The sequence below is a fragment of the Neocloeon triangulifer genome, unplaced genomic scaffold, assembly GCF_031216515.1.
Source record: "Neocloeon triangulifer isolate White Clay Creek 2 clone unplaced genomic scaffold, ASM3121651v1 ptg000014l, whole genome shotgun sequence".
In the NCBI taxonomy this organism is placed as follows: Eukaryota; Metazoa; Arthropoda; class Insecta; order Ephemeroptera; family Baetidae; genus Neocloeon; species Neocloeon triangulifer.
Window position 1 is genome coordinate 14,786,890 of NW_026775556.1, and position 23,407 is coordinate 14,810,296.

A 23,407-nucleotide genomic window follows, 5' to 3' on the forward strand; every position below is an offset into this window, starting at 1 on the left:
ACTCGGACTCACTTGCGTAAATTCATTGTCAGATAGGACTTGTTGTTACTTGATTCCCTTTGAAAATGCTCCTGTGTGCGCTTTGCATTGTTTGTGCAGTTCATTGTTATGGCATGATACATTTTTTAAAAGAGCATTATTTGACTTGAGAAATAAGACAGGACGTGGTGCGTTTTAGTCATTTTCTACGGAGGGCTATTAGAACGACAGACTTCTCAGATAGCCACCACCAGCACACTTATTTTTTTTTCTTTCAAATATCCCATCTGATTTTCTTGAAATTGATACAACTAAAATCGTTTAAGCCATCGGAGGAGATGAACTGGCAAAAGCACTTGCAGGATCTATTTATTAAAAATGTTACAAAAGTTATAAAAAGTATTGCACTTGTCGATCTCTGCTGTGCTTTTGGTTCTTAACATTACTAATAAAAACTCATTCACAACACAATAACAATTTTATCTTCATCTGCTTTTAAAATTTCTTCATAACATATTTTCTATTTCTCTATTTTCAGTCATGTACGATTCTTATAATTTTCTGAATTCTTAAGTATTGTGTTCTTTTCTTAATATCTGTTTGTGAGTCGGAGTATAAAAATTGAGTCTCTAATTGGTATGTCATATCATTTACGAGAGGTAATCAGGCGAAGGTTCTGCCACGGGCTCTGGTGTTGTGAACAGCGGGTTGGGGAACTCGGGCGGGTGAGGCAGAGGGCCAGATGCCTTCGGCCTTCTTCTGTATGCCATGAGCCAGCATGACACAGCAATTGCGACCGCCACAAGTGCCAACAGGGCTGTGATGATCAAGGCCACGATGAATCCGATCATGGAGACGCAAATGTCCTCCAAGCGCTCTGGGGCGTTGGGTCCTAAATATTAAGAAATTATTTTAATTTTTTTATGTCAATTTTAAGAACATTTTCCTAAAAAAAGGAAACTCCCATTATTTTTTTCTAACTTACCATCGCCTGGGTCGACAAGCCTCTCCTTCTTCCTCTCAATGGTCAGAATCGCGTTCGACTGAATTGTGATTTCCTCTCGAAGTTGTCCTTCGAACGTGTCTTGGACAGCGACGGCAGTGTCGTTCTTGGGCTCGCTAACCTCACGCCTTCTCCTGCCAAAGGCATTGTATCCCTGACAGTTGACCTGAGAGATGAAATATAATTAGATATGAAGATTTTTTGCTTAAATTATTTTAAAATGAACTTACAGGCTGGCAGCGGCCGAAGCAAACTCTGATGTTACATTGGAACCTGATGTTGTCACTGCTTGGGAATTTGAATGCGTTGAAGCTGGCAATCAGTCCGGTTCCGTCATCAGCGTGTTCCCACTCGCCGAAAATGGCTGGATCTGTGGCGCATCCATTCTCATCCGTCACTATGTACTCGTTCTCTACATTGTCCTCCATGGTTTTTGCTATACAACTTCTGGCAAATCCTCCATATATGCCTGAGAAAAATATCAAATTAGATTATATTTAACAAATTTTAGGGCAAAAATTAAATTACTTTGTGGTTGAACGTCCACTCGCAGAACCAGATTGTCACCAATCTCCGCAGCACTGATTTCTCGGCCGTTCTGAGCTACAATCTTCATAATGCAGGTTGGTGGTGGTCCAGTGTTAGCAATGGTGCCAGCAGTGGTCAGCATGGAAACGTTGAATCCAAGTGTCACATTTTGTTCTCCAGTCGTATAGACGCACTTGATGTGATAAGCCTGAGCCTTGTAGGTCACTAGTTTTGGATGCTTCTGGATGACAAGCACAAAGCTTGCTTCTCCCTGTTAAATTTTAAATTAGGTAAAAACATCTAGGATGAGTTTAAAACAAATTTACATTTTGGTGCATAAGTCCGCAGCTACCAAAGTGAACCTTGAAGATCTCAAGTCTGGATGACGTGTCTTGGTCTAATGTGACAAAACGTCTGCAGTTCTCGTCCTTGCTGTGACCCTTGACATAAAGCATGCCGTTGAAGCCACGCTCGGTGATATGAATCTCAACCTGGACTCCGTCAGACAGACAACTAACAACCATTTCTGGCCGAGGGAAGTCTGTTCTGAACTGCGACGTGTTGTCTGCAAAAAAATAGATTTTTTTAAAAACAACCCTTTATTGAAGAAAATAAAAGAACTTACTGCAAAGTGTTTCTGGGTCTCCAGAGTATCCAGCAATGCACTGGCAAATTGCTCTGTGGTTGGTGGCATTGCACAGAGCGTTGATGCCGCACCTCTTGATGCCGCAAGGGTCCTGACAGGTGTTGGACGTCTGTTCGCAGTACCTGTTGTCCGCGCAGTCTGAGTCAACGACGCACTCGGGCGGAGGAGGCTGGTCAGTTTTAACACAGTAACCTCTCCTGTCCATGATATAGCCAAAGTCAATGGGGCAGATGCAGTTGCCCCTTTCATCAACAATCATGCCTCGCTCCAGGTCGCAGACGCAGCGTCCTCGTTCGTCCACCTTCATTCCCTTGACGGCAGGACAATTGATGCAGTCTCCGTTTTGGTCAAGTCCTGAGCCAGGTGGGCAGATGCAGTTGCCAGACTGGTCACGGATGAAGCCCTTCTCAATAGGACATGTTGGTACTGAAATAATTTACGTTGCAAAGTTAGATAATATTTTAAATTTTAAAGAGAGAGAAAAGCAGCTAGCCAATCCAACTACATTTTTTATTGAAAAAAAAGTATTAACTTACTGGGCTTGCATTCAACAGAAGCGTCTCCCTGATAGCCTGGGAAGCACTCGCAGGTCATTGTTCTGACTGGTATAGTGTCCAGCACCTTGCAGTCGGCATTGATGCCACATGGTGTTGTTGCATTGCAAGGGTTGACACACTCCTTATTGATGCAAGCTGTCTGAGAGGGACAATCTGAATCACTCTTGCAGCCGGTTTCAACTGAAATAATATATTTTGATTAACATCTAAACTCTTAAGTTTTCAGTTACAAAATCCTACTTTTCTCGCATCCAAGTTTCCTGTTGCTAATATATCCTGGCGGGCAAAGGCAGTCAGGCAGGTGGTTGAACACAGTGCAGATGGCAGGTGCGTCACATGGATCGTCGATGGCGCACGGATTTTGGCACTGAGCGTTGTAGCAGGCCTTGTCTGAAGGGCAGTCAGAGTCTGAACGGCAGCCAATGGCTGAACAGGCCACCTTAGGGTTGCCGCTGAAGCCAGGAGGACATTCACAGATGGGCTTGTGGTTGACTCCATAGCAAACAGCTCCGTCGCCGCAGCTGGTTGCTTTGCAGACGGGCACGCAATTTTGGTTGACACACGAGTCCTTTCCTGAGCACTCATCATCACTCAAGCAGCCAACTGAAATTTTTTATTTTTTATCAATTGTTTCTTATACAAGCAGAAAAAATATATATAATTTGTGAAACCCAATTTAAAGTTTTGCAAGTTAACTTCATTATGGTAGAATATTATTTTCATACCTCTAGTACACTGGATTTCTGGGTTGCCCTCAAATCCAAGCTTGCACGTGCAAACAGGTTTGTGTTCAGCAATCCTGCACTCGGCATTTGCGCCACAGTTGCAGGGGTCTCTGCACACACCATTGATGCACGCCTTGTCCGTCGGACACTCGGTGTCAGCTGTGCAGCCAACCTTCGTGACTGCCGGAATAGCCTTGCAGGCGCCGTTGCCGCTGCTGACGTATCCATCAGGACACTTGCAGATCATGGTGCGGACAGGCAGCGAGTCAGGCACAACTGTGCACTTGGCAGGCGCGTTGCAAGGTCGGTGCTCGGCACAAGGGTCGCCGCAACGTTCGTTGATGCAGGCAAATGTGGATGGGCAGTCGGCGTCCCTGGTACACTCGGGTTTGGGCTCAGGTCGGCAGCCAGCACCGGCATAAGGATTTCCTTCATAGCCAGGTGGGCAGCGACACATAGCAGCGTGAGATCTAAAAAATAAAATAACAATTGCAAATTAATATATATTTTCTTGAAAATAATGACGATAATTCAATAATTTCATTGCTATGTAAAACATTTTAGATTTTCTTCCAAAAGATTTAAAAATAAAAATATTTACATTTTCTTATTTTCCTGAATTGATTTTATTGATATCAAAAAACAAATCCTATTTATCATTAAAAAAAAAAAAAAAAAAACATACCTTGGTAAGCATGATGCAAGTGGAGCACAAGCAGGTCTGTTATTGCTGGTGTGAATGCAAGGATCGACGCACTGAGTGTCGATGCACGCCCTGTCCATGGGACAGTCGTTGTTGCTGCGGCATCCAACCACTCGGCAGCCAACATACGCGTCACCACGATATCCACTCCTGCATCGACACTGGGCTCTGTAGCCAGCAGTGTAGCACTCGGCATGGGCGCCGCACGGGTCGTTCACCAGACAAGGATCAATGCAGTTACCATTCACGCAAGCCTTGCCAGAATCACACTCGGAATTGCTGCGGCAGCCAACTGCAGAAAGATGGAAATTTTTTTTCATTTTAGAACATATCATTTCATAGTGAATAATTTATCTTCATCATTTAATTTAATTTTTTATTTTAAAAGTTTTAAATAAAGGATTATAAAAAGTTTTATGTCAAATGAATCCATACAAAAAATTTAATCAACAATTTTATCTTCTGCTCTTGAAAAAGAATGGATTTATAGAAGTTAAATTTTAAAAAGTGAAAAATTTTTAATTTACCTGTGTGACAAGCAATGTTGGGGTTTCCTTCAAATCCTTCTCGGCAAGAGCAAACAGGACGGTGGTTCTGCACAAAGCAGTTTGCGTTTGTTCCGCAATCACAAGGGTTGCGACACATCCTGTTGATGCAAGCCTCGGTGGTGGGACAGTCCGAGTCTGCTGTGCAGCCTGGTGGTACTGGCAGCAAAACAGGTTTGCATTCGCCCGCAGCATTGGGCACCCATCCCTCGGGACAAGTGCAGGTCATCGTCCTCAGCGGAACCGAGTCCAAAACCATACACCTGGCCGTTGAAGAGCAGGGCGTCAATTCCCGGCATGGGTTCTTGCATTTTTCGTTCAGACAGGCAAGGCCACTGGCGCAATCTGAGTCAACTGTGCACTCTGGCACATTGACTGGTACTGGAAGGGCCTGGCAGTAGGCAAATGGATCGCCCTTCGGCAGGTGTTCTGGGCATCTGCATCCGGCTGCGTGGTTTTGAGCAAAGCAGATGGCGTTGCTGGCGCAAGGCGCCCTTCCCGAGTAGACAAGGCAAGGGTCAACACAACGTCTGTCCATGCAAGCCCTGTTGTTCGGGCAGTCAGGACTGACGCGGCATTCTGAACGCTCGCACCTATCAAACGGATTTCCTTCATAGCCAGGGTAGCACCTGCAGGCCGCTCTATGGTTGGTGGCGTAGCACTCGGCGTTCAGGGCGCAAGGGCTCGACAGGAGGCAAGGGTTCAGACACTCGCCATTGTAGCACTGTTGGTTGTCTGCGCATTCACTGTCTGACTGGCAGCCGACTGGAAATTATAGAAAAATGACATAATTATTTTATTTATTTAGTTTAAATTTAAGAAATGAAATTTAGAAGAAGAAATATTGTTAAACAATTTTATAAATAAAGGAAAACTTACTCTTTTGGCAGCCATAAAGTGGGTTTCCAGAGTATCCAGGTTTGCATGAGCAAATGGCCAAGTGATTTTGAACTTTGCAGTCTGAGTTCGGACCACAATTGCAAGGATCGATGCACCGTCCGTTCACGCAGGTCTCCACCTCTGGACACTCGGAATTGGCCTTGCAACCAACAATTGCCACAGGAGCTAAGGATAAAAATAAAATTTTATTTCCTCAATGCTCAAGAAAATGAAAAAAAAAAAAAATCAAAACTTACGAGGCAAGCACTCGGTCTTCGGATTACCAACAAATCCTGCAGGACACCTGCAGACTGGATTGTGATTTTCAACATGACAGAATGCGCCTCTTCCGCAAGCATCTCCGGCAACGCAAGGGTTGACGCAGAGTTGGTTGCGACAAGACCGCTGGTAAGGGCAGTCGTCGTTGACAACACACTCTGGCGGTGATGGCAGTGGTGTTTTCGGTTCTATAAAATGATCAATTTTAAAATCAAAATTATTAACAAAATTATTTAATTACCATTTGTGCATTCAATGTTAGGATTTCCAATGTAACCAGGTGCGCAAGAGCAAATGGAGCGATGATCTTGTGAAGTGCAAACAGCGTTGGTGCCGCAGAGATCGACTCGGCAGGACTCAATGCAGTTTCCTCTGACACATTTGTCAGGGTTGGGACAGTCGTTGTCAATCTGGCACTGCGTAGTTGGTGGTACTAAATGGATAACACAATAAAATTAATTAGCTGTATAAAATCATATAATATTTAATTAATTTTTTTTCTTCAATGTATATTTTAATAAAATATACAGTAAGTGTGATTACAGATTGTAATAAATATTTGATTAATTATTGGAATAATTTAAAATGAGTAAAAAAAAATGTACAAATTAAAAATTTGTAAAACTTTTAAGGGGAAAAAGCTTAAATTTTACTTACGAATAGTTCTGCACACTCCATTCTGGTCAGTGATTGTGTCTGGGGGACACTCGCACATAACCGTCCTGAGCGGCAGCGTGTCCTGCACTCTGCACTTCTGGTCCTGCGAGCAGAGTTGTGCAACTCTGCAAGGATTCTGGCACCTTTGGTTGATGCATGCGTGCTGTGAAGGACAGTCACCATCCTGCTCGCACTCTGGCGTTGCCACCGGCTCTCGGATCTTGCACTGTCTGTACGGGTCGCCAACTGAACCAGCTGGGCATTGGCACAAGGGCTGGTGCATTCTTCCAATGCACTGGGCAGTAGGAGCGCAGGTGTCGTCCTCGCAAACTGGTCGGCAGACCCTGTTCAAGCGGTCGCAGGCCTCATGGTCAGCGCAGTCTTCATTGTACTGGCACTGGACAGCGACGCAAGAGGTCAAGGCGTTACCCTGAGTTCCCTGAGGACAGAAGCAGAGGGCCTGGTGGGATTGCACTCTGCATTCAGCACCTCTTCCGCAGTTTGTTACACGGCATGGGTCGACACACTTCTGGCCAATGCATGCGCGGTCGTAAGGACAGTCAGAGTCAATGTTGCACTCGGCTGTAAAAAAAAACCAGTTAAATTGATATGTATTTTTAATTAGTTTTAGAGTTCTTTAAAAAAAGGAAAACAAAAATATTTTATTAGTAAATCAGTGTAATTTAATTTTAAATCAATAATCAAGTTTTAAATAAATCAAAATCTTGCTGTTTCAGGTGTTTGAAGTATGGAGATCAAATATTTTATTTAATATGCTAGCAAATTGATTAAAATGGTGGAAAAAAACTTACGTTTGTAGCATCTGGACTGCGGATTGCCGCCCCATCCATCTGGGCAGTGGCAGACAGCTCTGTGTTGTTCAGTCCTACAGATAGCTTCAATGCCACACCTGTTGCTGACCACACAGGGATCTTGACAGGTTTGTCCAATGCAAGCTCTGTTTGTGCTGCACTGAGAGTCAACTGTGCACTCAGGTTCGCTGAGAGGTTCTGTTAAATAGGTAAAAAAGATGTTAGTCAAATGTCTCAAAGATTTAAAATTATTTTACGTTGGTAGCAGTTGACGAATGGATCTCCTCGCAATCCCGAAGGGCATCTGCAATTTGCGCGGTGGTTTTCAGGATTGCATTCAGCCGAACGAGCGCATGGATTGGAAACGGCGCATGGATTGACACACTGCCTGTTGATACAAGTCTGAGTTGAAGAGCATTCACTGTCACTCTTGCAGCCTGGCTCCTCTTTGGGTGCTAAAATTGTTATATTTTTAAATTAGAAAAAATTGCAAAATCAATTTAAAACCTGGAAATTGAAATGCAATTATAGCAATAAAATTAGATAATATTTATGAGTGTTGCTGGAGAGGTTGATTAAACAAAAAAGTAATAATAAGGTTTTGGGTAAGGGTTTGGTTTGTTTTGACGTAAGCACCTGAAACAAAAGGATCTTTGCAAAAAGTTAGTAAAATCTGACACCACATTAAAAAATTGCCCAAATAATGAATAAAAAAAGTTCTTACCAGGTCTGCACTCGACATCGGCGTCTCCAACAAAACCAGGTAGGCAAATGCACACCATGGTTCTGAGGGGCAAGGTGTCAACGACTGTGCACTCGCTGTTGGCGCCACACGGCTTGGTCTCCTTGCAGGGGTTTTTGCACTCCCCGCTAAAGCAGGCCAGTTTGCTGGAGCAGTCAGCGTCCACGGTACATTCAGGGGCCGGAGCCAAGACTGGCTCCACATTGCAAGTGGTGTAAGGGTCGCCAATGTAGCCTGGAGGGCATGAGCATCTGGGCACGTGGTTTGTGACTCGGCACTGTGCTCCTGGGGCGCATCTGCACGGATCTTCACATCTTTCGTTTCTACAGGCAAGGTGGTTGGGGCACTCGTGGTCCACTGTGCACTCTGGACGAGTGCACTGGCTGTAGGCGTTGCCGCGGTAGCCTTCAGGACAGTAGCATCGGGCCTGGTGGCCTTCAACTCTGCAGAAAGCGCCCTGTCCACACTGAGTGTAACGGCATGGGTCTTCGCACTGGCGGTTGACGCATGCTTGAGTTGGTGGACATTCAGAGTCCGATCGACATCCAACTAAAAGTAAATCAAATTTTAATATTTGTGCCCATAAATATAAATATTTTTAAAGCCATTTAATACTGCATTAAAAAGCTTTAAAAAATCAACTAATTTACAATTTTATTAATAAATTAAAAGAAGAATCTGCTACTAAAAAATTTAAACCATTTTTTTCCCATTTGCGAAACAAAAACTGAAAACATACTCTCATAGCAAATGCTCTGTGCATTGCCGGTGTAGCCGTCTCTGCAAGAACAAATAGGACGATGCATGCGCACATGGCATTCGGCGTTCGATGCACAAGAGTTAGGATACTCAGCGCAAGGATTTCTGCACTTCTCATTGATACAAGCCTTGTCATTGCTGCACTCAGAGTTGTCTGTGCACTCGGGTCTTGGTGCTAAAATAATAAAAAATTATTAATAAAATTTGTATCAAAATCAAAAGTGAAAATTTACCTTCAATTGGTTGTCTCTTGCACTCAACACGAGCCGAGCCCATGAATCCAGCAGGGCAACTGCACACAGGGTTGTGGTTCACAACCTGGCACAGGGCGTTGAAGCCACAAGCGTCGACACAAGGATCTTTGCATTTCTGGCCGAAACAAGCCTTGTCACGAGGACAGTCCTGGTTGATGACACACTCAGGATAATAGCAAGCAGCGGCACCATTGACAACTCTGCACTGGCCATTGACCGAGCAGGGTGATGGATTGCATGGGTCACGGATAACTGCAAGGAAAAATATTTTAAAAACTACTTGAAATATAAAAGCGCCTATTAAAAAATAACAATTTTCTTTTTTCTATAGGTTAATCAGATTTTTTATTTAAATATAATTTAAATAGGAGTTTTGAAAAATTAAATTTAAAACTAAATTTTCTACCTGGCATTTCTCTGCACTCGACAAATGGATCTCCGGTGAGAGGTGCAGGGCATGTGCAAATCGGGCTGTGGTTGATTACGTTGCATTTAGCCAAGTAGCCGCAAACGCCAACACAAGGGTCAACGCACTTCTGTCTGACGCAAGCCTTGTCTCTGGGGCAATCTGCGCTAAGGACACACTCTGGCCTACAACCCGAATAGGGGCTGCCAAAGTATCCAGGCAGGCACTCACAAATAGCAGCTCCGTTGGGTCCCACAGTGCAGCGAGCGTTTGGACCGCAAGGTGATGGATTGCATGGGTCTGACTCAACTAGCTCGACTGCAACAGAAAAGTAAGAAATTTAGAAGATAAAATAATAGTGAGTTATAAAAAAATGGTTTTCATACTGTAAAAATACTTTAGAAACAAAGAATAAGCAAATTCTTATCCTCCAGCAGTGAAATTGCTTTTGTTTTGCATTTAATTAAATATTAATAAAATAACTTAAATAATCGGTAAATGAACAGAAGCTTACTTTTCATTGGAATCAGCGAGCAAGATCTGAAAGCGTCTCCGGTTGTGCCAGGTGGACAGCTACACACCGGAATGTGGTTTGTGACTGAGCAGATGGCCTCAAATCCGCAAGTGCCTGGACAAGGGTCCTTGCACTTGTTGCGGATGCACGCCCTGTTCATGGCACAGTCGGAGCTGACAAGACACTCAGGCCTGCAGCCATCGTAAGGGTTGCCAAAGTATTCGGGCAGGCATTCACAAACAGCATAGTTGTTCTCCTCCCTGCAAATTGCGTTCGAGCCGCATGGTGATGGCTGGCAAGGACGAGCGATTTCAATTGGTTTGGGTTCTGAAATAATCAAAAAGTAAAATTAGAAACTATCCTTGATTAATTTTCACTTTGCATTGAAATTCTTCAAAATGCAAAGGAGCCTGAAACATGCACACATGCTATAATAATTATGTCTGTCTTTGAATTTTCCTTGACTGCATTTTCATGCTTGGAATGTATTTGTATAAAAGTCATGCATCACATGTAACACATAAAATGTACACATAGAACGGTGCAACATGCAATCACAAACATATTGTGCATGCTAACGACTAGACGTGCAAAATATTTTAAAATTAAAAATCTTCGTTCTTCTTATCTCGTTGAAAGCTGAAAAAAAGGAGAGCCTGCCTAACAAAATAACTAACATCCTATCATGACAATTCGTATTTTGCAATTTTATTTGAGGAAATTTTGTAGAGTCAATTCCTGATAAAATCTTACTTGGTTCAGCTGGTGCCGGGAGGCATCTAGTGAACGGATCACCAATGTGACCTGCTGGACAGAAACAGTTGGGCACATGCATTACAACTCTGCACTGCGCCTCGAGTCCGCAAGATCCTGGACACGGGTCCTGACATTTTTGGCGGATACAAGCCTTGCTCCTGTCACATTCAGAGTTGGATACGCATTCTGGTCTGCAGTTTGGTGGTGAACCTATGAAAGTGGGTCTGCAAGAACACGAAGGGCTGTCGCCGATCGCCTTGCAGATTGCATTTGGACCACAGGGATCCGGGAAGCAAGGGTCTTGTGCTACAACTGGCTGACGTGGAGGAAGTGCTGAAAATCACATTAAAATATAAAGAAAAAATTCAGTATTTTTTTCTTCTAAATTACGTATTGGGTAGCATCTTGAGAAAGGATCTCCAGTTGAGCCAGCTGGGCAAGTACAAATGGCATTGTGGTTTCGGACTTCACATCTGGCGCTTAGGCCGCATGTGCCTGGGCACGGGTCTCTGCACTTTTGATTGATGCAGGCCTCGTTTTGTCTGCACTCAGGGTTTGAAACACACTCCGGTCTACAAGAGGGTGGAGTGCCAATATAGCCTGACAAGCAGGAGCAAACGGCCTGGCCATTGATTTCTCGACACTGGCTGTTTGGCCCACAAGGTGATGGATTGCAGGGATCTTGAATTTTCACAGGCTCTGTTTAAATTTAAAATATAAATTTTATGAAATATAATTTTTACAACAATAATACCATAAGGATTGCAGTTGACAAATGGATTTCCTGTATGGCCAGGGTTGCAGCTGCACATTGGCACATGATTTACAACATCACACCGAGCGTTGTTTCCGCAAGTGCCTGGACAGGGATCCACGCACTTCTGCCTAATGCAGGCCTTTTCTCTTGGGCAGTCTTGGCTAATTACGCACTCAGGTCGGCAGCCCTGATAAGGATCTCCATGATATTCCGGAATGCAAGTGCAAACTCCGTCTCGACAGTTGGCATTCGGCCCACAGGGCGACGGGTTGCAAGGGTCAGTAATGACAGGTTGCTTTTCAGGAGGCTTGGGGTAGCAGTTGACAAATGGATCGCCAATGTAGCCAGCAGGACAAGTGCACATGGGCGTATGGTTGATCACAGAGCACTGAGCTCCGGCGCCACATGAGCCTGGGCAAGGGTCACTGCACCTCTCCCTCATGCACGCCTTGTTGCTGGCGCAGTCCGAGTTGACTGAGCACTCTGGTCTGCAGTTTGGCGGATTTCCAAAGTAATTAGGCAAACAGGCACACGAGTGGGTGCCTCCAAGATTCCTGCAAGTCGAGTAAGGCCCACAAGGATTTGGTACGCAAGGGTCAACGATTGCAGCTTGAGTTGGTCGTGGTGCAGGAGCTGAAGGGAAAACACATTTTCATAAATATTTAAATTTGATAAAAATTGAGCAATATTAAAAAAAAATATTTGAAAGTTTGAATTAAAAATTAAACTTACGAGGAATAGGATAACATCTTGAGAATGGATCTCCAGTATAGCCCTGTTGGCAACTGCAAATTGGACTGTGGTTGATGACATTGCAGACTGCATTTTGACCGCAAGTTCCTGGGCATGGGTCTTTGCATTTCTGACTGACACAAGCCCTGTTGTGAGGACATTCAGGGTTTACTACACATTCAGGTCTGCAACCAGGTGGGCTTCCTTGGTAACCAGGAAGGCACGAGCAAACAGCCTGGCCGTTAACTTCTCTGCATTGACTATTTGGTCCACAAGGTGATGGTTGACAAGGATTTGTTGGTTCAACCTTGACAGCTGGAATTAGAAAATTAAAATTTAACGTTGAGAAAATTTATCATTAAAAAGTAAGTAACTTACGTTCTGGAATAGGACTGCAATATCTAAATGGGTCGCCAGTATATCCGGAGAAGCAAGTGCAAGTTGGAAGGTGATTGACCACCTGGCACTGAGCATTTGGCCCACAAGTTCCAGGGCAAGGATCTTTGCACTTTTGATTTGCACAGGCCTTACTCGAAGGACAGTCAGAGTTGATGACGCACTCAGGTCGGCAGCCTTCGTAAGGGTTTCCGTAATGCTCAGGCTGACAGATGCAAGCACCGGCGCCGTTTTGTTCTCTGCAAATGGCATTTGCTCCACAAGGTGATGGCACGCAAGGCTTAGTGGCAGGTCTTGGCACTGAAACTTCGGGTATGACGCATTGCCTGAATGGGTCTCCTTCGTAGCCCTGCTGACAGTAGCACTGAGGAGCGTGACTGACAACTCGGCAAAGGGCATTGTTTCCACAAATGCCTGGACAAGGGTCACCACATTTCTGATTGATGCATGCTTTGTTGCTTGGGCATTCACTGTTACTAACACACTCGGGTCGGCAATTAGGTGGGGCACCAATATAGTTAGGCAGGCAGGAGCAGGACGGACTTTCTCTTCTTACTTGGCACTGAGCGTACGGCCCACAAGGAGACGGTTGGCACGGGTTGGTCTGTGCAATTACTGGCTCAGCTAAAAAGTAATAATTATAAATTAATTGGAAGTCTGTAAAATTTTAAATCAGCAAATTAATAATGAAAAAAAAAAAATTAAAAAAATTAATTTAATTTAATTTTGATAATTTAAATTTAGATGTATATTGTATATACATTTAAGTGTGGTAATTCAAATTATTTCATATTAGCATGTACCATGTGTGTGTGTGTGTAATATTGCTCTCCTATCAACATTGAAATCAAATTGAATTTTTTGCAAGTAAATTTTCATATTTACAAAACAGAAAAACACTTTAAATAAATTTGTAAGCAAAATTAATATTGGTACTATAATTTTGATCTAACAATGTCTAATTCTTTTAATAATTATTATATTTTTTTCAAAATAATTATAATAGACAAATTTCAACTTACGAGTTGGATAGCATCTAGTGAATGGATCTCCAGTATATCTTGAGGGGCAGCTGCAGATAGGATTGTGATTTATGACACTGCATTTTGCGCCCACTCCGCAAGTGCCCGGGCAAGGGTCTCGACATTTCTGATTAGAACAGGCCTCAGTTAAAGGACAGTCAGAGTTTCCAACACACTCAGGTCTGCAGTTTGGTGGTGATCCAATAAAGCCAACGATGCATGAGCAAACAGCCTGGTCGTTTATTTCTCTGCACTGGCTGTTTGGTCCACAAGGAGACGGATTGCATGGCTGAGTCTTGACAGGTTCTAATAAAAATTTCAAAATTGAACAAACCATAAAATATTTTTTTTTCAATTTACCTCTGACAGGGTTGCAAATAACAAATGGATTTCCACTGAATCCAGGGTTGCAGCTGCACATAGGAACATGGTTAATTACATCACAGCGTGCATTTTGTCCGCAAGTTCCTGGGCAGGGATCCACACATTTTTGTCTAATGCAAGCTTTTTCTCTAGGGCAGTCCTGACTGATAACACATTCAGGTCTGCAGCCCTGGTAAGGGTCTCCATGGTACTCAGGCAAACAAGTACATGTTCCATCTCTGCATTGAGCATTCGGTCCACAAGGTGAAGGATTGCATGGGTCAGTAATTACTGGTTTTGCTATAATTTACAAAGTTTTAAATTGAAAATTTCATTAATCTATATTCCTCCACTTACGATCTTCAGGTTTGGGCTGACAGCTGGTGAAAGGATCTCCAACATATCCTTGAATGCATGTGCACATTGGCAGGTGATTAATTACTGTGCACTGGGCCTGATAGCCGCAAGCGCCTGGGCATGGATCTCGGCATTTCTCCCTCATACAAGCTCTGTTGCTGGCGCACTCAGAATTCACAACACATTCAGGTCGGCAATTTGGTGGACTTCCAATGTAACCAGGTAGGCAAGAGCACGATGGATTTTGGCCCACTGCCTGACAGACTGCATTAGCACCACAGGGTGAAGGCACACAAGGATTTGTGTAAACAGGCTCAGGTTTCGTTTGAGGTGGAGCTGAAACAGTTAAAAAAATTAATTTTTTATTTTTTTTTTAACAAAAAAAACTTAGATTAAATATAATATTTAAATTCATCTAATTAAAATTTTCATCATAAAATATTATTAAAAAATAAAAACGTAACACTTACGAGGATTAGGATAACATCTTGTAAATGGATCTCCAGTATATCCCTGTACACAGGTGCAAATTGGACTGTGATTGATAGCCTGGCATTTGGCATTTTGCCCGCAGGCACCAGGACAAGGGTCATTACACTTCTGATTATTACATGCCCTGTTTTGAGCACATTCGGCGCTGACAACACATTCCGGTCTGCAGTTTGGTGGACTTCCCTGGTAACCTGCCAAGCAGGAGCAAACTGCTTGTCCGTTTATCTCTCTGCATTGGCTGTTGGGCCCACAGGGTGATGGCTGGCATGGATTAACTGGCTCTGACACAACAGCTAACGGAGGAAAATTAATTTAGGCAAATAATAGTTTTTCGTAAAACTTACGTTCCGGTGGATTCGGGCTGCAATATCTGAAGGGGTCGCCTGTGTAGCCAGGGAAGCATGTGCAAGTTGCCTGATGGTTCACAACTTGACACTGAGCATTTTGTCCGCATGTTCCAGGACAAGGGTCTTTGCATTTGCTGCTCATACATGCCTTGTTTGAGGGACAATCAGGATTGATGACGCATTCAGGTCGACAACCTTCGTAAGGATTTCCGATGTATTCAGGCAAGCAAGTGCAAGCTCCAGCTCCGTTCTGTTCTCGACACTCGGCATTTGCTCCACAAGGTGAAGGGACACACGGTCTTGATTGTTCGACGACTGGCTCCCTAACAGCTTGACACTGAGTGAATGGATCGCCAGTAAATCCGACAACGCAGATACACATTGGTGTGTGGCTGACAACTCTGCATTCGGCATTTGCACCACAAGATCCTGGGCAAGGGTCACCGCATTTCTGGTTAATGCACGCCCTATTGCTGGGGCATTCACTGTTACTGACGCACTCAGGCCTGCAGTTTGGAGGTGCTCCGATGTAATTTGGCAGACAAGAGCAAGACGGGCTTTCACCTCGAACTTGGCACTGCGCATTTGGTCCACAGGGAGATGGCTGGCAAGGATTTGTCTGTGCAACAACAGGCTCAGCTGCAACACATAATTAAATTAAATTTCATTATCCATAAAAATAATCAATTTTAAATGAAAAAAATTTATTTAATTAGATTCAATTTATTGCAAAAAATTAAATAATACAATAACTGCATTTGATTCTGAAAGTAAAAAAATAATTTTAATACACTTACGTTCAGGATAACAGCGTGTAAACGGATCTCCTGTGTATCGAGTGGGGCAGCTGCAGATTGGATTGTGGTTGATAACACTGCATTTAGCCCCAATTCCGCAAGTTCCCGGGCATGGGTCTTTGCACTTTTGATTAACGCAGGCTTCATTTTGACTGCACTCGGCACTAGTTACACATTCAGGTCTGCACGATGGTGGCGAGCCAATGTAACCAGGCACACAAGAGCAAACAGCCTGATCATTGATTTCTCTGCATTGGCTATTTGGTCCACAGGGACTTGGTTGACAAGGTTGAGTCACAACAGGAGCTTAAAATTTTAAATATATTTAGAATCAAAATGCAATTTTCAACGAAGGTTTTATTTTTCAAATAACTTGAATATCTTGAAGTTTAGTTTACCTGGCACTGGTCTACAGGAAATGAATGGATCTCCTTGCATTCCGGATGGGCAGCTACACATAGGAATATGATTGCTGACTGTGCAGATTGCACTTTGTCCACATGTGCCTGGGCACGGATCTCTGCACTTCTTCTGCATGCAAGCTTTATCTCTTGAGCAATCAGAACTCAGAACACACTCTGGCCTACAGCCTGCATATGGGTCACCCTGGAATTCTGGCAGACAAGTGCATTGGCCGTTTCGACATTGGGCATTTGGCCCGCAAGGCGAGGGATTGCATGGATCAGTCACAACAGGTTCGGCTGTTAAAAAAAAATTATTATTAATTTTTACTGTAATCCACAACAAAAACAAAATATTACCAGGTGGAGGTGGTGCAGGGTTACAGAAAGTGAAAGGATCACCAACGTAGCCCTGAATGCAGGTGCACATCGGCACATGGTTGAAAACTGAACACTGTGCGTTCTGACCGCAAGAGCCTGGACAAGGGTCACCACATTTCTCTCTCATACAAGCTCTGTTACTTGCGCATTCAGAGTTAACAACGCACTCAGGTCTGCAGTTTGGTGGAGCTCCAATGTATCCAGACAAGCATGAGCAAGAGGGAGATCCGCCAATATCTCTACATTGTGAAAATGGTCCACAAGGTGAAGGCTGACAGGGGTCCTTATAAACCGCAGGCTCTCGAGGTGGTGGCGGCGCTAAAAATTTCAGACATCAAAATTTGGCTACACTTATTAATATAATTAAAAAATCTTACGAGGAATAGGAAAGCATCTAGTGAAGGGATCTCCTGTATAGCCTTGCTGACAACTGCAAATTGGACTGTGGTTGATGACTTGGCAATTTGCATTTTGACCACACGTTCCTGTGCAAGGATCAGTGCACTTTTGGTTGTTGCATGCCCTATTTTGGGCACACTCTGCACTGACAACGCATTCAGGTCTGCAGCTAGGTGGGCTTCCCTGGTAATTAGGAAGACAAGAGCAAACTGCTTGACCATTGATTTCTCGACACTGGCTGTTCGGTCCACATGGAGATGGCTGGCAAGGATTTGTTGGTTGTTGTACAACAGCTATGGATTAATAATTTTAATTAAATTAAATTTTTTTTAGTTTTTTAAATAACACTTACGTTCAGGTGGATTTGGACTGCAGTATCTAAATGGGTCTCCTGTATAGCCAGGGAAGCAAGTACAAGTTGCTTGGTGGTTGACGACTTGGCAATCAGCATTTGGTCCGCACGTTCCAGGACAAGGGTCGCGACATTTGCTGCTCATGCAGGCTCTGTTTGATTGACAATCGGTGCTTACGACGCATTCTGGTCTACAGCCTTCGTAAGGATTTCCAATATATTCAGGCAAGCAAGTGCAAGCTCCAGCTCCGTTTTGTTCTCGACACTCTGCATTGGCGCCACAAGGAGACGGAACACAAGGTCTCGTCTGTTCTACGACAGGCTCTCTCACAGGCAAGCACTGAGTGAACGGATCTCCAGTAAAACCAACGACGCAGATGCACATTGGAGTGTGGCTGACCACTCGACACTCAGCATTGGCACCACATGATCCTGGGCAAGGGTCACCGCATTTCTGGTTAATGCAAGCCCTATTGCTCTGACATTCACTGTTGCTGACGCACTCAGGTCGGCAATTAGGAGGCGCTCCGATGAAATTCGGCAAACAAGAGCATGAGGGACTTTCACCTCGAACTTGGCACTGCGCATTTGGTCCGCAGGGAGAGGGCTGACAAGGATTTGTCTGAACAACCGGTTCTTCGAGAATTGGTGTGCACCGTACAAATGGATCTCCGCTGTAGCGAGCTGGGCAGCTGCAAATCGGGTTATGATTGATGACGCTGCATTTTGCGTTCAAGCCACAAGTTCCAGGGCAAGGATCTCGACATTTTTGGTTGCTGCAAGCTTCGTTCTGGGCACATTCCGAGCTTGTTACGCACTCTGGACGGCAGGAAGGTGGTGACCCAATAAATCCTGGTACACAAGAGCAGACTGCTTGTCCATTTATTTCTCTGCATTGACTGTTAGGTCCACAAGGAGACGGCTGGCAAGGCTGAGTTACAACAGGTTCTAAAATAAAAAATAGTTAATTTCATTGAATAAATAATTAATAGAAGACAAGTACCTCTGACTGGTCTACACTCAATGAAGGGGCTTCCTGAAAAGCCAGGTGGGCAGCTGCACATTGGAATGTGATTGCTGACTGTGCATTGGGCGTTTTGACCGCAGGTTCCAGGGCAAGGATCAACACACTTTTGTCTGATACAGGCCCTATCTCTTGAGCAATCTTGGCTCAAAACACACTCAGGTCTGCATCCTTGATATGGATCACCTTGGTATTCAGGGATACATGTACAAAGTCCATCTCTGCAGTTTGCATTTGGACCACAAGGCGATGGGTTGCATGGATCAGTAATAACAGGCTCTGAAAGGTTTTTTAATTGTTTAGGGTTTTTTATAACAAAAATAAAATTGTTCGAATATGATAATTAAAGTTTTAATCTGCTCTCTGCGCAACTAGAAATAAATAGCAAGCTGAAAAAATATTGTCTTGGTGTAATAGAAAGTAATTTTCCTTCATGGCAGAATTAATTACCAAATTTTTTAATTTTGCTTTATATACCCAATGAAAGTATTACACCTTCATTAAAAAATGTTGATTTTTAAAAGTGTTATGTTTTAATACCTGGTGGAGGTGGAGGAGCTGGTTGGCAGCTGACAAATGGATCTCCAACGTATCCCTGTATGCATGTGCACATAGGGATGTGATTGAAGACTGAGCACTGTGCATTTTGACCGCAAGATCCGGGGCACGGATCACCACATTTCTCCCTCATGCAAGCTCTGTTGCTTGAGCACTCTGAATTTACAACGCATTCTGGTCTGCAGTTAGGAGGAGAACCAATATAGCCAGAGAGACATGAGCACGATGGAGAGCCTCCAATGTCTCTGCACTGAGAAAATGGTCCACAAGGCGTGGGCTGACAAGGATCACGAGCAATTGCTTGCTGTTGGGGTGGTGGAGCTGAACATTTTTTTTTAAATTAGTATAAATGCATATAAACTTTTTTTAAATAATTACGAGGAATGGGGAAGCATCTGGTAAAGGGATCTCCTGTGTAGCCCTGCTGACAACTGCAAATTGGACTGTGGTTGATGACTTGGCAATTTGCGCCTTGGCCACAAGTTCCTGCGCAAGGATCAGTGCACTTTTGGTTGTTGCAAGCCCTATTTTGGGCACACTCTGCACTGACAACGCATTCAGGTCTGCAGCTAGGTGGGCTGCCTTGGTAATTAGGTAGGCACGAACATACAGCTTGACCATTGACCTCTCTGCACTGGCTGTTTGGTCCACATGGAGACGGCTGGCATGGATTCACAGGCACCGATACAACAGCTAGTGGAAAAAATTAATTTAAGATAAAATAATTTTTCCTTAAACTTACGTTCAGGTGGGTTCGGGCTGCAGTATCTGAAAGGGTCGCCTGTGTAGCCAGGGAAGCATGTGCAAGAGGGTTGGTGGTTTACAACTTGGCACTGAGCGTTTTGACCGCAAGTGCCTGGACAAGGATCCTTGCATTTGTTTGACATGCACGCTCGGCTACTTTGACAGTCAGAACTGACAACACACTCAGGTCGACATCCTTCATATGGATTTCCTATATATTCTGGCAGGCAAGTACATGCACCAGCTCCATTTTGCTCCCTACATTCTGCGTTTGCACCACATGGTGATGGTACACAAGGTCTTGATTGCTCCACAACTGGGGCAGCTGAAAAGATTTTAAGAGACCGTCCAATATTTTAAACGGAGAGAAAATTCATTAGTGGAAAAGCGCTTTGATTAAAACCTAATCACCGAGATAATTTTGTCAGTTTGCTAACTAACTACCTTTTATAAATTATTATTTTATGAGAAACTATGAGCATTTTAGGTACCATAAAAATAGCCGCGAGAGGTATTCCGAATATTGCAAAAATGGTAAAAATTAGTTTTAAAGACATAATAAATAATATCTTACTTTGAGGGAAGCACTGGCTAAATGGATCGCCTGTGAATCCAATTATGCAGACGCACATTGGCGTGTGACCAACAACCCTGCACTCTGCATTAGCACCGCAAGAGCCAGGGCAGGGGTCGCCACACTTTTGATTCATACAGGCCCTATTTGTCGGGCACTCGCTGTTGCTGACGCACTCAGGCCTGCAGTTCGGAGGGGCGCCTATGAAATTCGGCAGGCAAGAGCACGATGGGCTTTCACCTCTAACTTGACATTGCGCATTAGGGCCACAAGGTGATGGCTGGCATGGATTACTTGGAGGAGCAACGACAGGCTCAGCTAAATAATTTAATAAAATATTGAAGGAAATTAATTATATAATTGATGTTCAATGCATTACGTTCTGGATAACATCTTGTAAAGGGGTCGCCGGTATATCTGCTTGGACAGCTGCAAATGGGATTGTGGTTGATGACACTGCACTTAGCACCAACACCACAAGTTCCAGGGCAGGGATCTCGGCATTTCTGGTTAACGCATGCCTCATTCTGTCCACACTCGGAACTTGTAACGCATTCAGGCCGGCAGGTGGGTGGCGAGCCAATAAAACCAGGTACACAAGAGCATACAGCCTGATCATTAATTTCCCTACACTGGCTGTTTGGCCCGCAAGGACTAGGTTGGCAAGGTTGCGTCTTTACAGGTGCTAATTAAATATTAAAAATAAAATTCACTCATAAAAGGCTAAAAGAAGAAAATTACTTGGAGCAGGGCGGCACGAAATAAATGGATCTCCTTGCATTCCTGATGGGCAGCTGCACATAGGAATATGGTTGCTAACAGTACAAATTGCGCTTTGTCCACAAGTTCCAGGACATGGGTCTCTGCATTTCTTCTGCATGCACGCTTTGTCTCTGGAGCAATCAGTGCTCAAGACACATTCTGGTCTACAACCAATGTATGGGTCTCCTTGGAATTCTGGCAGACAAGAGCACTGGCCGTTTCGACATTGGGCATTGGGCCCGCATGGTGATGGGTTGCAAGGGTCAGTTACAACAGGCTCAGCTAAATTTAAAACAAATGTTACCAAATAAAAAATATATTTAAATAATTATATTTACGAGGTGGAGGTGGTGCTGGATTACAGAAAGTGAACGGATCGCCGACATAGCCCTGAATACAGGTGCACATCGGCACATGGTTAAAGACTGAACACTGTGCGTTTTGACCACAAGAGCCTGGACAAGGATCACCACATTTCTCTCTCATACAAGCTCTGTTACTTGCGCATTCTGAGTTCACAACGCACTCTGGTCTGCAGTTTGGAGGCGCTCCGATGTAACCAGACAAGCAAGAGCAAGAGGGTGCTCCTCCTATGTCTCGGCACTGCGAAAACGGCCCACAAGGAGTGGGTTGACAAGGGTCTCTGAACACCGCAGGTTCTCTTGGTGGTGGTGGAGCTGCAGTTGAAAATCAAGTAAAAAAAATTATTTTTACTAAAGAAAAAAACTTACGAGGAACAGGGAAGCATCTGGTAAATGGATCTCCAGTGTAGCCTTGTTGACAACTACATATGGGACTGTGGTTGATGACTTGGCAGATAGCATTTTGACCACATGTTCCTGTGCAAGGATCAGTGCACTTTTGGTTGTTGCATGCCCTATTTTGGGCACACTCTGCACTGACAACGCATTCAGGTCTGCAGCTAGGTGGGCTGCCCTGGTAATTAGGTAGGCAGGAGCACACAGCCTGACCATTGATCTCTCTGCACTGGCTATTTGGCCCACATGGAGATGGCTGGCAAGGATTTGTAGGCTCTCGTATCACAGCTAAAAATTTAAATTAGTGCTATAATTATGGAATAAAATTTTTTCTCATTGCATACGTTCAGGTGGATTTGGACTGCAGTATCTAAATGGATCTCCTGTATAGCCAGGGAAGCAAGTACAAGTTGCTTGGTGGTTGACGACTTGGCAATCAGCATTTGGTCCGCACGTTCCAGGACAAGGGTCGCGACACTTGCTGCTCATACAGGCCCTGTTTGATTGGCAATCGGTGCTTACAACGCATTCTGGTCTACAGCCTTCGTAAGGATTTCCGATGTATTCAGGCAGGCATGTACAAGCCCCAGCTCTATTTTGCTCTCGACACTCAGCATTAGCGCCACAAGGTGAGGGGACGCATGGTCTTGATTGTTCAACAACTGGCTCTCGAACAGGTGAGCACTGCGAGAATGGGTCACCAGTGTAGCCAGATATGCAAGTGCACATTGGCGTGTGGCTGACGACTCGGCACTCAGCATTTGCTCCGCATGACCCTTGACAAGGATCTCCACACTTTTGATTCATGCAAGCTCTATTGCTCTGGCACTCGCTGTTGCTGACACACTCAGGTCGGCAATTTGGTGGAGCTCCAATGTAATTAGGCAGACATGAGCAAGATGGGCTTTCCCCTCTTACTTGACACTGAGAATTTGGACCACATGGTGAGGGTTGGCAAGGGTTTGATGGCCTGGCAGTCACTGGCTCCTCTCCTTTTATTTTTTTTAATTAGATTAATTTAAAAAAAAATTATTTTCCTACAAAATAGAACTTACGAATTGGAACGCAGCGAATGAATGGATCACCACTGAATCGTGACGGGCAGCTACAGATAGGATTGTGGTTTATGACACTGCATTTGGCGCCAACTCCACAAGTTCCTAGGCAAGGATCTCGGCACTTCTGATTACTGCAAGCTTCACTGAGTGGGCACTCAGAATTTGTAACACATTCAGGTCTGCAGGTTGGAGGACTTCCGATAAAGCCAGGTACGCAAGAGCAAACTGCCTGATCGTTAATTTCTCTGCACTGACTGTTTGGACCGCAAGGTGACGGAGAGCAAGGCTCAGACTTAATTGGCTCTGAAATGTTTACAAAATTTAAACGAGAATAATAAATATTAAAAAAATTAATAATAATAATATAAACTACAAGTATAATTCAATAT

At 44.0% G+C, this 23,407-nt stretch overlaps 1 protein-coding gene across 2 annotated transcripts in view; it reads right to left on the bottom strand.

Moving 5' to 3' along the window:
- Positions 1 to 103: 103 nt before the first annotated feature.
- The window catches only part of LOC132199529 (uncharacterized), a 116,435-nt gene continuing 93,131 nt past the window's right edge, over positions 104 to 23,407 (bottom strand). For both annotated transcript variants that reach the window (XM_059624330.1, XM_059624328.1), the window contains 48 exons: positions 23,016 to 23,321; positions 22,305 to 22,952; positions 21,934 to 22,248; positions 21,541 to 21,879; positions 21,182 to 21,484; positions 20,820 to 21,125; positions 20,441 to 20,758; positions 19,865 to 20,191; positions 19,501 to 19,815; positions 19,105 to 19,443; positions 18,544 to 18,843; positions 17,541 to 18,488; positions 17,167 to 17,481; positions 16,769 to 17,107; positions 16,406 to 16,708; positions 16,008 to 16,313; positions 15,208 to 15,849; positions 14,842 to 15,156; positions 14,372 to 14,707; positions 14,012 to 14,314; positions 13,652 to 13,957; positions 12,612 to 13,253; positions 12,234 to 12,548; positions 11,499 to 12,134; positions 11,135 to 11,443; positions 10,742 to 11,077; positions 9,989 to 10,315; positions 9,475 to 9,792; positions 9,048 to 9,320; positions 8,795 to 8,989; positions 8,038 to 8,604; positions 7,571 to 7,768; positions 7,314 to 7,511; positions 6,502 to 7,083; positions 6,086 to 6,277; positions 5,823 to 6,032; positions 5,566 to 5,751; positions 4,669 to 5,451; positions 4,124 to 4,433; positions 3,439 to 3,908; positions 2,954 to 3,316; positions 2,693 to 2,893; positions 2,136 to 2,582; positions 1,837 to 2,075; positions 1,511 to 1,781; positions 1,213 to 1,451; positions 965 to 1,148; positions 104 to 871 (listed from right to left, as the gene is read on the bottom strand). In XM_059624330.1, coding sequence (XP_059480313.1) covers positions 630 to 871; positions 965 to 1,148; positions 1,213 to 1,451; positions 1,511 to 1,781; positions 1,837 to 2,075; positions 2,136 to 2,582; positions 2,693 to 2,893; positions 2,954 to 3,316; positions 3,439 to 3,908; positions 4,124 to 4,433; positions 4,669 to 5,451; positions 5,566 to 5,751; positions 5,823 to 6,032; positions 6,086 to 6,277; positions 6,502 to 7,083; positions 7,314 to 7,511; positions 7,571 to 7,768; positions 8,038 to 8,604; positions 8,795 to 8,989; positions 9,048 to 9,320; positions 9,475 to 9,792; positions 9,989 to 10,315; positions 10,742 to 11,077; positions 11,135 to 11,443; positions 11,499 to 12,134; positions 12,234 to 12,548; positions 12,612 to 13,253; positions 13,652 to 13,957; positions 14,012 to 14,314; positions 14,372 to 14,707; positions 14,842 to 15,156; positions 15,208 to 15,849; positions 16,008 to 16,313; positions 16,406 to 16,708; positions 16,769 to 17,107; positions 17,167 to 17,481; positions 17,541 to 18,488; positions 18,544 to 18,843; positions 19,105 to 19,443; positions 19,501 to 19,815; positions 19,865 to 20,191; positions 20,441 to 20,758; positions 20,820 to 21,125; positions 21,182 to 21,484; positions 21,541 to 21,879; positions 21,934 to 22,248; positions 22,305 to 22,952; positions 23,016 to 23,321 — 17,162 coding nt within the window. In that variant the 3' untranslated portion in view covers positions 104 to 629. The remainder of the gene's footprint in view (positions 872 to 964; positions 1,149 to 1,212; positions 1,452 to 1,510; positions 1,782 to 1,836; positions 2,076 to 2,135; positions 2,583 to 2,692; positions 2,894 to 2,953; positions 3,317 to 3,438; positions 3,909 to 4,123; positions 4,434 to 4,668; positions 5,452 to 5,565; positions 5,752 to 5,822; positions 6,033 to 6,085; positions 6,278 to 6,501; positions 7,084 to 7,313; positions 7,512 to 7,570; positions 7,769 to 8,037; positions 8,605 to 8,794; positions 8,990 to 9,047; positions 9,321 to 9,474; positions 9,793 to 9,988; positions 10,316 to 10,741; positions 11,078 to 11,134; positions 11,444 to 11,498; positions 12,135 to 12,233; positions 12,549 to 12,611; positions 13,254 to 13,651; positions 13,958 to 14,011; positions 14,315 to 14,371; positions 14,708 to 14,841; positions 15,157 to 15,207; positions 15,850 to 16,007; positions 16,314 to 16,405; positions 16,709 to 16,768; positions 17,108 to 17,166; positions 17,482 to 17,540; positions 18,489 to 18,543; positions 18,844 to 19,104; positions 19,444 to 19,500; positions 19,816 to 19,864; positions 20,192 to 20,440; positions 20,759 to 20,819; positions 21,126 to 21,181; positions 21,485 to 21,540; positions 21,880 to 21,933; positions 22,249 to 22,304; positions 22,953 to 23,015; positions 23,322 to 23,407) is intronic.